The sequence below is a fragment of the Thamnophis sirtalis genome, unplaced genomic scaffold, assembly GCF_051295495.1.
Source record: "Thamnophis sirtalis isolate CommonGarterSnake01/CBP01778 unplaced genomic scaffold, rThaSir2_p1.2 scaffold_6, whole genome shotgun sequence".
NCBI classification, from domain to species: Eukaryota; Metazoa; Chordata; class Lepidosauria; order Squamata; family Natricidae; genus Thamnophis; species Thamnophis sirtalis.
In genome coordinates this window covers 44,914,230-44,926,651 of record NW_028261386.1, presented here as the reverse complement: position 1 = coordinate 44,926,651, position 12,422 = coordinate 44,914,230, and the positions used below count along the sequence as shown (strand labels likewise).

Below are 12,422 nucleotides of genomic sequence, written 5' to 3'. Positions count from 1 at the left end.
ATGCCAGGATGCTCCAATGGAGGCTGCTGCCATATCAGAGGGCCGATTCCAGTAACTCGACGCTCAAAGTACCAGCGACACCACAGGTGCTGATGTCTCTCAACTGGTGGATGTCCCTAGCTTTGCTCAAGGGCTGCGAATTCAGGGAACAAGAGTGCCTCATAGTGACAACAGACGCCAGCCTGTCGGTTGGTGGGTGACCCTAGGCTCCCAGCTGGCACAGGGCCGGTGGTCAAAGAACGACCTTCAACACAACATAAATTGGCTGGAGCTTCGGGCAGTCCATCTTGCCCTACGACAGTTCCAAACCTCAGTAGAAGGTCATCACGTCCTCATCTTAACAGAGAACATTGCAGCAAAGGCGCACATCAATCAACGGGGCACACGATCCAGAGCATTGCACACCAAGGCAATGTCGCTGGGATACTGGGCGGAGAAACACCTGCGCTTCATCTGAGCGGAACACATCACCAGCGTCGACAACCATCAGGTGCACTGGCTGAGCCGTGAGACGGTAGACAATGGAAAGTGGAGTCTGTCCAAGGAGCTCTTCCAGAGGATCTGCAGGAGATTTGGGAGACCGGTGGTGGACCTGTTCACCACTCTGTCCAACGCTCAGCTGCCGCGATTCTTCTCTCGGTTCCCAGCTCGGGGAACGGAGGGGGTCAACGCCCTTCACTCCAAGTGGCTGGTCCGGCTGCTGTAATCTTTTCCCCCCTACCTCTCTTTCCCGGGGTCATCCAGAAGATAGTCAGAGAGCAGGCCGAAATAATCCTAGTGGCCCCCTGCTGGCTCAGGCGGGCTTGGTTCGCGGACCTGCTGAGTCTGTCGGCAGGGAGACCGTGGAGGATTCCCCAGGGGGAGGTGAGATTGCTACAGGGGAAGTTGGTTCATCCAGATCCACAGTGGCTCCAACTGGCCATGTGGAGGTTGAGCGGGAGCGCCTGAGAGGCGCCCCCCTGTCCCAAAAGATGATCAGAACCATCGAGGCCTCCTGCAGACAGTCAACCAACAGGATTTACGATTCCACTAGGGAGATATTTATCTCCTGGTGCCAGGCCGCCCACGTGACCCCCTCCAGGGGCACAGTCCCTCAAGTCCTGGATTTCCTCCAGGAGGGTCTGGACAAGGGCCTATCTCTAGCCACGGTTAGAAGACAGTTGGCGGCACTGGCCACGGTGCTACCTGGGGAGGGGCCCACTTCGCTACCTCATTTGCCCTTCGTTAAGAGGTTCCTCAAAGGGGGGGGGCATCTTCATCCACCACCAGTCCATAGGTTTCCTATGTGGCACCTTCCCACGGTGCAACGGGCCCTTATGGCCAAGGCTTTTGAACCACTCCGGTTAACCGGAAGCTCCTCACTTGTAAGGTTGTGTTCCTGGTGGCTATCACCTCGACTAGGCAAGTCCCGGAGCTGGAGGCTCTCTCCTCCAGGGAGGATCTATGCACATTTCACAATAACAGGGTAGTGCTATGCCTGGACCCGGCTTCCTGCCATAGGTAAACACGGTCTTCCACCGGGCGCAGGAGGTGGTTCTGGACTTCTGCCCAGACCTGACCAGGGAGCAGGAGTACAGGTGGCATTGTTTAGATGTAAGAAGGGCCTTACGGATTTACGGACGGCAGAGTTTCATAGGTCTGAGGCTCTGTTTGTATCCTTCCAACCCTCATTGCTAGGGAAGAGGGTCTCCCCGTCCACCATTAGCCGGTGGAGCTGTCTGGCCATTGCCCTCGTCTGCAAGGCAAGAACTTGCCGGTTCTGGCCGGCATCACGGCCCACTCCACTAGGAGTGCGGCCACCTCGGCGGCCTGGGCCTCCCAGGCCCCTATAGAAGACATCTGGAGGGCAGCGACGTGGGCATCCCCGTCGCCCTTCATCCGGCACTACAGGCTGGATGCCTTCGTATCTTCCGATGCGGTGTTCGGCCACAGGGTCGTGCAACAGGTCCTGTCGGATAAGTGATGGCCCACCCTTGGGACGAAACTTGGGTATGTCCCATCTCTGAACCATCCTGCAAACTCACTCTGGAAAATGACAGTTGGTCTTACCTGAACTGTTATTTTAAGAGGTGTTTGCAGGATGGGCGAGTTCCCACCCTAGGTTAGATAGACAGTATTGGGGGGTGGAGGTGTCTCCTTTGTGACTTGTTTTCAGGATCTCGGGAGCGCATACTGCATTGAAACTGGAGTCAGAGGAGAGGAGCCCAGAGGCGTGGCTTCAGCTTCAACCCAGTCTCGAGGCCAATTGGCTGTGATAATACCATTTCTGGCCCATCCTGCAAACACCTGTTAAAATAACAGTTCAGGTAAGACCAACTGTCATTCTTCCCCATAAGAGTGGAGGAGAGGGAGAAGGTCCAAATCTTTTGTGCAGATTTATTTTAGGAAGTTTATGTAATACTGAATCATGGTATAATATATTGCAACATATGTCTGTTATTTGTGAGAAATCTTGATGAATACTTAAAAGTTTTACATGATGGAAAACAGCAAATGTTCCTGTCATTAAAAATAGGAAAAATAAGGTATTATAGAATTATTCTGCAGTCAGTCTCACACTAAATCTTTGAAACATTTTAAAGCAGATTATAAACTATTAAATAAGAAAACACCTCCAAGAAATGCTGTCATTAATTGGAGTCAACAATTAATTGTGATTAATTCTTGATTTATGAAGAATAAGTCTTATGAGATCAGATATTCTGAACAAGCTTTCTTTTGTTAGTGCTATAGACTTCAATAGCATTTAACTTAATAATTATATATTTATTATAATAAAGGTGATTTGTGTGTATGTGTATCCATCCTGTCTTTATAGTTTCCATGTTATCCTGATTAGCAAGCTGATTGAATGTAGGGTGGTGGCACATCAATTAAACTGACTTGAAAATTCAGTCAGTGCTAATTACAAAGTTCTTTGTCAAATTGTGTATCTCACTGACTACCTTCTCTAAATTGAATTTTCCTGTCCAGTGAAAAATGGGAGAGAAGCCCTACTGAGATTCCCACCAACAAGGAGATGCATTTTTCAGGGATTTTATAGAATTCTTCTTAGAAATAGACCCCCTCCTTTGGGGCAATTTTTTCCCTAAATATCCAGTTATCCTCTCCCTCCTCTCAATATGCACTGTTTTCAGAGACCTATAAAATCATGGTTCTTCAGATTGAGATGAATAAGATTATATAACCCAAATGGTGTTGTAGTGGTTTGATTGATTTTTATTATTTATTTTCATATATTCATTCTTTAAGCTGCTTCATTATCTGGAAATAAATTGGAGTAAACTCCAGATGGTATTACAGAATTCATTTTTGGTCACATACTGTTTAACACATTCTTTAATAATTTGAATTGGGTGACATAACTTAATGTTCTAGAAAATTGCAGTAGCATTCAATTACATTGGTTAGCTAAGGCAAGAGATGTGGTCTGAAAACAACCGATGAAATTTAATAGAAACCAATTCAAAGTTCTTAAAAATAAATCACATAGAAAGATATCAAATATATATCTTGGCTTAGTAACAATATATGTGAATAGGACCTTGAAATTGTAGTTAATCAAAACTTATCATGACTGTATAGAACTAGCCATTAAAAATAAGTAAATGGAGCTTACAGTATTTGCAATACAGTCATTAGGTGTTTTATGATATATGGTCCCAGTGTGACATCTGTAGATAACACTGAGGTGGACCCTTAGTTGTCTCCCGACTCCATGTCCCTTTTTATAGAAGAGTGCAGAGATAGTTTTGTCAAGATTGTACAAGAGCTATTAGGAAAGCTATTAAGAATCAGTAAACTACTGAGCCCTGGGAAAGGAGGAAGTATGGGAAAGAGACTTAAAATAATTCCACTTTGATTCTTTTTGGTGTAATGGAAGCACCAGCAAGTTTTCAAGATTTGGTTATTTATCCTACAACAGAGGGTTCCAAAGTTTCTTAGTTCACAGTGCCCGCCCATAAAGGTTCCTAAACCATTAACTGCAGTGTTCCTGGCATAGCAGCAAACTCAGAGTTGTGTTTATTAAATAGCAAAATATGATGCTGTATTATGAGTAAACGTGCAACCTTGTTATTTGCTCAATGAACAAAAACACTCTATATTAGTTATGTCCCAATTCTGTGATTTTGTGTTAAAAACATTTCTAACATGAGAATGCTTTTATTGCGATTCCTGTAATCTATTTTAATAGATAAATGGTACATTCAAATCTATGATTAGAACTGCCCCCCAAAATGGGATACATCTGGACTATAACACAGTATGCAATAATGTAGTATTCTATAATTTGAACTACAGTGTTTCCCCAAAAATAAGACAGGGTCTTATTTTCTTTTGACCCCCCCCCCCCAAATGTTGCTTGGGTGTTATTATCGGGAGGGGGCTTATTGGTTTGGGGTTGCAGGGTGGCTGCTCTCTTGCGAGCAGGCGCCCGAAGAGCCGGGCACAGCGTCAGGGACAAACTGCTGTGTTGCGCTGTCGCAGCAGCGCAACAAAGCCGCCATGAGGTGACCACGCTCATGAGCAGCTGCCTGGCAATCCCCCTTTTTAGCCAGGCAGAGCGCCACTCATCGACCTAGTAATATCTCAAAGGCACTAAGCCGCATGGCGCTCTGCCCAGCTGGAAAGGAAGGTTGCGTGAGCGTCTGTTCAGCCCCAGCTCATGTGCCTCCCAGCCTCACCATGTCCTGTGTCAGCTCTCCCTGCAGGGCCGGGGCACCGTTGCTGCCATGCTGCCACTGTCATGCTCCGAGCATAACTGGCTTCCAAATTCCGGAGATCCACTGCCAAGTCTTCCGGCAGCGGCGGCTCTGGGACTATGCTCTATGTTGTATGGGGTGCCACAGGGTTTGGTCCTGTCCCCCCTCCTCTTTAATATCTACATGAAACCGCTGGGTGAGATCATTCGACGGCACGGGATAAAATACCACCAGTATGTGGACGATACACAGTTGTATCTGTCCGCCCCGTGCCAACTCAATGAAGCGATGGATGTGATGAGCCAGGACCTGGAGGCTGTTAGGGACTGGATGGGGGTTAACAAGCTTGTTCTCAATCCAGATAAGACCGAGTGGCTGCTGTGCTTCCCTCCCACTAATTGGCCAAGTGTTCCATCTCTCAGGCTGGGGGGTCAAATTGTACGCCCCTCAGATAGGGTCCGCAACTTGGGAGTCCTCCTGGACCCACAGCTGACTTTTGAACACCATTTGTCAGCTGTGACCAGGGGGGCATTTGCCCAGGTTCGCCTGGTTCACCAGTTGCGCCCCTACCTGAATCGGGAGGCTCTCACAACAGTCACTCGTGCCCTTGTGACCTCTAGGCTGGAGTACTGCAACGTGCTCTACATGGGGCTACCCTTGAAGAGTATTCGGCGACTTCAGCTTGTCCAGAATGCGGCTGCGTGAGCGATCGTGGGTGCGCCTCGTTTCACCCATGTAACACCTATCCTCCGCGAGCTGCACTGGCTGCCTGTTGGTCTCCGGATTCGCTTCAAGGTGCTAGTTGTCACCTACAAAGCCCTTCATGGTATTGGATCTGGATACTTGAGAGACCGCCTGCTGCCAATTACCTCCACTAGACCAATAAGATCCCACAGACTAGGCCTCCTCCGAATTCCATCAGCCACCCAGTGCCGACTGGCGACTACCCGGAGGAGGGCCTTCTCTGTGGCTGCTCCGACCCTGTGGAACGAACTCCCCGTGGAGATTTGTACCCTCACCACCCTCCAGGCCTTCCGCAGAGCCCTTAAAACCTGGCTGTTCTGACAGACTTGGGGCTAAAGACTTGCAGCCCCACTCCGAATGGTATGATTGTTGTGTTTTTAGTAGTGTATGGTCTTTTTGTTCTGTAATTTGTTTGTTTTCCCCCCTCCCTTGAATTGTGAGCCGCCCTGAGTCCCCTCAGGGAAAATGGCGGCATACAAATAAAGTAAATTCCAATTCCAATTTGTAATCTGGCTGCGGGAAAACTCTCTGTCCCACCAGAATCTTCCAACAGCCAGCCCACAACCATAGAGGGTAGTCGGATCTCTGGAGTTTGGAAGCCGGTTATGTTCAGAGCATGGCGGTGGCTGTAGCAGGGATGTAGCGGCAGCGAGGCCCTGGCCCTGCAGGGAGAGCTGGGCCATGGCATGTTGAGGCTGGGAGGCACGCAAGTTGGGGGCAGAGCAAGTGCTCGCGCAACCTCTCTTTCCAGCCGGACAGAGCGCCACGTGGCTTAGTGCCTTTGGGATATTACTGGGTCGGTGAGTGGCGCTCTGCCCAGCTTGAAAGGGGCGTTGCTGGGCGGCTGCTCGCCAGAGCAGCTGCCCGACAACCCCCCATTCCAGCTGGGCACAGCGCCACCCACCAACCTAGCTGTATCCCAAAGGTGTCAAGCAATTTGAGCACCTTTGCCCCCCCTCCCCCGGCTCCTGCAGCTTTGCGCCTTCAGGATATCGCTAGGTTGGTGAGTGGCGCTCTGCCTGACTGGAGAGGGGGGTTGTCCAGGGGGCTTACTATTGGGGGAGAGCGTATATTTTTGCCCACAGGAAAAATATGGCATGGCCTTATTATCAGGACATGTGGTAATTTCGGGGAAAACACGATACTTTTCAGCATCTTGAATTGTATTGTAAGTAGAAAGGCTTTAGAGATAAAGAATCATACCAACAGAAAGGACAGTACAAACAGGTTCTTATTATGAAAGATGTTTCTGAATGCCTAAATCTTAGATCACCAGTTCATACTATTAACAGAAGACTGGTGCTCAGTAGGCTTGCATAAGAGAAGCCCAGAGGCACATGCGTTACTAACAGAAGCAGCTACTTCATGACCTTTCTGTATCTTCCTGGCAAGGATGATGAGAATCTGAAATTGGCAGTGAAATTATTAAAACAGATATGTATTGGTTCAAATGAATAGAAAATATTTCATTCAGTGAATTAGCTTTCTTGTACTAGGCTAGGAAACTCAAATACAATGAGAAGGAAGGAGTCACTGGAGAAAAGCCTAATGCTGGGTAAGATTGATGGCAAAAGAAGAAGGGGACGACAGAGAATGAGGTAGCTGGATGGAGTCACCGAAGCAGTAGGCATGAGCTTAAATGGACTCCAGAGGATGGTAGAGGACAGGAAGGTCTGGAGGAATGTTGTCCATGGGGTCAAGATTGGTCGGACACGACTTTACAACTAACAACAACAACTAGGCTAGGGCAATAAATGTTTCTCTGAAGACTATGCTATTATGGTAACATCTAAAAAAAACCTTGGATTTTTATTGCATGGAAGGTTTTTTTTTCACTCTTAGGTATTTACTTGGCAATAAAGAGGAAATCATTGATTTGTAGGTTGAAGATTCAATAAACTGATGACAGAAGGAAGGAATATGTTTTACTTGTTTGAAATCAAAATGCAGGACCCAAAACAAATAATCAAGGCTTATTGAAGTGGTTATTAAACAACACATGCTAGTGGGACTCCTTCCAAAGGATATTGAGAGAGACCCCACCAGATATAGGGTCTGTCTGCCTATCAGAAAGACAGGAGAGACTAATATATAAGCAGCAGATGATGTAAGCATATATATTCATAGATTAAGGATCTCAAATTAATATAATAAATCTCAGTTACTTCCCAGCCTGCTTATCTTCAGGAAATCAAAATGGAGGAATAAAGCAATACTGTAAAACAAAAAGAGAGAGTAATGCATCTCCCATAAATCAAGAGAGGTCAATTTGGGAATAGCAGATGCCAAAAGGAACACATCTTTCATTTTCAAATCTATGAGAATTTTTCTAATAAGATAACATTGTAAATATTCCTTATCTCTTTATATGTTAGCTTGATTTAGTTGATTCCATTCATCTAAATATTGATTTTCCTAAACTTTCTCTTGAGGGCTTATTTCTTTTTTAGCATAAATCCTGCATTTCTGGTTTTGGGCTTATTGCAACAATATCCTAGTGATGAGCCTTTCTGAGACAGGAAATAAAAAGCCATAAGACTGTGCATAATGCATGCAAGAACCCAGATTTGCAGAGCCAGGATGCTCTCAACAAAATAAAACAAAATTAATATTAGATAATTTAAGAGACATTGTATATAATACTGGAAAGAGGTTGGTGCTTTCAGGCTGAGAGCTTCTCAGATTTTGAATTTAAATAAAATTAAGTAGCTATTCCATCATATCATTGTCAAGAAAAGTAAAAGAAAAATGTGATAGGAAACAGAGCAGATCACAAGTAGCAAATGGCATAATTTTTTCATGTTTCACCATGATTGAATCATAGCAATTGTACAATGTAAGCCACACATGGAAGCACTAGGTAGAGATAGTATTGTATATGTTAATTTTTCTTTTATAGGATTTGTCTTCAAAGACTGAGGTAAATAGAAAATAAAATCAGAGCTAGAATTATCAGCCCTTATATATGTATTGCATATTCATATCTCTGAATATTTAATTGTTGATTCTCTTTTTCAGAATCCAGATGAGATATTTAGTACAAGATTTAAATTACTTTTTTTTTGTTTACAAAATGTAGAGGTCTCTGAAGGAATAAAATGCAGCTTTTAATGAAATATAAGACAGATGCTAGAGTTTGAACTGAAATCCAGAATTAATGTCTATTTTTCTCTTAAATAAATAAATATTATAGATTGTTTTTTTTTTAAAAATAAGCTGTGTAAAAATTGAAACTTACTAAATCCTGATGGAGTTCAAAGAAAAAATGAAATTATCTTAAAAAATAAAAACATTTCATATATCTAATTCTGTATTTTTTTTAAATGCAGAACTTTTCCAATTAAGGATGTACCCATTGATCCTGAAGCACTCACTGTTTGGTTATATCAACGGTTCGTTGAAAAGGAGGGACTTTTGTCACACTTTTACAAGACAGGTACTAAGAATTGTCTAACACCAACACCACCAATTTCTTAATCAATGTAGGTGTTGTTGTACTGATACACTGATATTTATATTCTCATTTTGTTGGTCTACCACGCAATGGATACATCCTTGGGTTAGTCTCCTTTCTTGAGATAATATATACTTGTAACATGGACATTAAAGATTTTGTATAATAAATCTTTGATGTCCATTAGACTTTTGTTGACGCCTAATCATGGAACAAAGAAGAAATCTATAGTAGAAACCACGAGTTATTTCATAGTTTGTAGATTTGTCTAAAAAAAGGTTCAGGTGACTAGAAAAATAGCAGTTATTGAAAATTGTCCTGTATCTCTCCTATTGCCATGAACTTTTAAAGTTTTGTTAAGAGACAATGACACTTGATGAGTGAGTTATTGAACAATGTTATTGTTCAAATAAATGCATATAATACATTAATCTTACATTTAAATACTAGTTCACCACACTGTTTCATTGCAGAAATGCTGACATATTTGCTTCTTTAATTTTAGAAAAATTCAAAGAGAATCTTTTAAACTATATATATATAGCCCTTCCGTTTAGATTTGATGCAGTGTCTTGCTTTGTGAGCAAAACAGTCTCTTGATAAGCAAAATTATTGAAGATACTCTGATTCCTTTGTTTATGTGGGTTCTTTGAAAAGGAAATCCTATCTCAAGGTCAAGGAATTCAGTTCTGATGTTAATCAGAGTTGAAGCTAAACCCCAATGCTTACCCAAACAGAAATTAAACAAAGTTACATTCATTTTCCATTGCTTGACTAGGATTTCATAAGAAATCAAAACATTGGTGAAGCTAATTAGTGGAATAAACATTACTAAGATATATAAACAATAATTACTCCAGATAGGGAAATGTTTGTAGATAAGAAACACAACTGCTTCCTAATATATTGATGATCATAAAATAAAGCCAGGGTTTTATCCGGTGTGCCCCGAGTTCTTGTTAATTCCATGATATAGAGAAAAAAATTTAGAAAGGTAAATTGAACTTCTCACAAAATGGTGGGGTTTTTTTTCTGTTTCAGGAACATTCCCTCCTCTGCAAGGACAAACCGAAGTTGTTTCCCGAGAGATGACTCTTAGCAATTTGTGGCTAGTTCTTGTACAGTTATTTGCATTTTTGTCAGGTGGTATGTGGTACTGCATTCTTCAGTATTTTTATGAATGCCTGTTTTAAAAGGTGAATGAATGGGACACAAGGACACAATGAGGAACTTGGGTACTTTACAGAATGCATCATGTTATGTGTTCAAATATGAATATGCCAGTAGAAAGGAGCATACTGGATGGACTTTCTCTCCTTTTGGGGGAGGATTTTAAGCTCCACTAGAAGAAAGGATCAACAATATAGTGACCGAATGATATATTTTAAGAATTATCCATATTTTTAAAAGGGGTGACTTCAGCATACCTATGTCAGCAAATTCAGCATTTTAACAGGAAATTCAGTTATGCAGCCATCAGAGGTGAATATCTGTAGCAGAGAATGCTTTTATCACCGGTAGTATTCAACACTGTAGTTAAAACTCCAAATCTTCAGCAACTCTTTCTTCAGTAGTCTGTACTGCAAGTCTTGTGGTAGAGATCCTTCATCTGCACAACTCAAATTGTATTGTAATTAATTATGCTGGATCTGTTTAACATAATTCACAGCCCTGGCTATGGTATTGTGACTGCCCCATGATATCTGTTTAGTAGCTTTTTTCCTTTAAAAAAATCTTTTGAATACTGAGAGATCTTGTATTGTAAAACAAGAAAAGGAAAAGTATACTGCAAAAAGACTTGCGGTGTCACAAAGTGTTGAAAAAATTGTGCATACCTCATAGACCAATCTATTTTTACCATGTTTTTGTCATTTGAACCTCTTGTGAATATCCTCTTGAAAGGGTGCTTCAGAAATGGAATGTCATTAATCTGTTTCCTGTTGTTATTATAGAATGCATTTTGTCTTTCTTTCTTTTTTCTTTCTTTCTCTTTTTTCTTTCTTTTTTTCTTTCTTTCTCAAGATGCACTTTTAAAAAGTGATAAGGAGCATAGCTAGACAGAAATGTAGATGCTGTTTCTAAGAACTAGTATTTTGGAGGGCTATTAGCAGTTCAGAAAAGTCTGGATTTTCAGCATTGCAATACACGAGTTGCCATAGATTTGGCAAAATGGTTTTGGTTTTTTTTTTTGTAATTTTTAATCTTCAGAGAGGCCTTTATTTTCATCTGAGAAAAAAAAAGCACTGGAAATTTGTGTGGGACAGTGTGTGTACATACATGCCAAGCACCTAGATGCTTTGCTTATAGGAAAAATAAGAGGAAGTTAGCTTCATCACCAAACAGAATACCTAGTCATTGAACAAAACAAAAAAAGGAAGATAATCTGCTTTATAATCCAGAGCTGTTGTAAAATTCTCTGAACTGTAAAGGGCATTACTAAATTTATCATCTTGTTGAAATATGTCACTGTGATATGGAGTTTAACTGAAGAGGCAGTTTGGCACTATAACAGGGTTCCAGGTGATCACATTACAGTTTTATAATAATTTTGAAGAATTCTGTGTTATTATCATTCTTTGAATGCTTGACATAAATACTGTATGACTGCATCATTATAATACAAAACCATTCCTAGAAACCAGTTTCTAATTTACACGTTCAGGCCTGTACACTAATTACCAAATGTTGTCTTTTCTGGACTGTAACCTTTTTTCTAAGAGCAAAGTCAAACCAATAACAGTTGTCTGTGCTGAGTTTGAGATATATATTCTTCTGTTTTTGTTCTGTTTTTGTTTCCCCAAATTTCATGAGAACCAGCTTTGGTGAGTAGTATATAAAATAAAAATATAAAACCACACTATATTTATCTTTTGTTTTGAATGGGGTAGAAATAGAACCAAAAATTTTTATATTATCTATATAAATGCCATAATATGCAAATAATACTAATTTTAAACTAGAATACCTTTTATTATGTATTATGGCAACAGTCATAGTTCACTCTAGGATAATGTATATTTTCAACATCATTATAATGACATACAGTAGACCATTAGTGTGTCATTTAGCTGTGAGTATTAAGGTACACTTTAACTATTTTTGAAACATGATCAATTGATCACTAATGTAAGAAAAAGAAAGCCATTAAATTAATTATAATGAAGTGCAGGATTTTGGGGTAAGAGTACTTTTAATTGCACTTGCCTTTTTGTGCTGATAATGATGATGTGTCCATTCAGTTGTGTCTGACTTTTGGCGATCTCTCCATATCTTCTGGTTTTGCACTACTTCTTTAATGTGATACCTTTATAAAGCACTTATAAAGCATTTCTAAGGCATTTTTAAAGCACTAGTGGCCCTTTAATTATGAATTATGTTTGTGATTTTGGTAAAATGCTATTATGCTATGTCCCATTAATTTCAAGAGACATTTCCAAATGAGGTGTTTCGGTATAAACTGCATTGGACTTTTATTCTACAGTATTTGCAGTGGAAAACATCAAGAAATATTATTGTGCCTT

General features: G+C 41.5%; 1 protein-coding gene across 2 annotated transcripts in view; it reads left to right on the top strand.

Annotated features, from left to right (window-relative positions):
• The window catches only part of LPGAT1 (lysophosphatidylglycerol acyltransferase 1), a 57,189-nt gene extending 45,431 nt beyond the window's left edge, over window positions 1–11,758 (top strand). For both annotated transcript variants that reach the window (XM_087717751.1, XM_087717752.1), the window contains exons 8-9: window positions 8,777–8,883; window positions 9,943–11,758. In XM_087717751.1, coding sequence (XP_087573877.1) covers window positions 8,777–8,883; window positions 9,943–10,094 — 259 coding nt within the window. In that variant the 3' untranslated portion in view covers window positions 10,095–11,758. The remainder of the gene's footprint in view (window positions 1–8,776; window positions 8,884–9,942) is intronic.
• The last annotated feature ends 664 nt before the right edge of the window (window positions 11,759–12,422 follow it).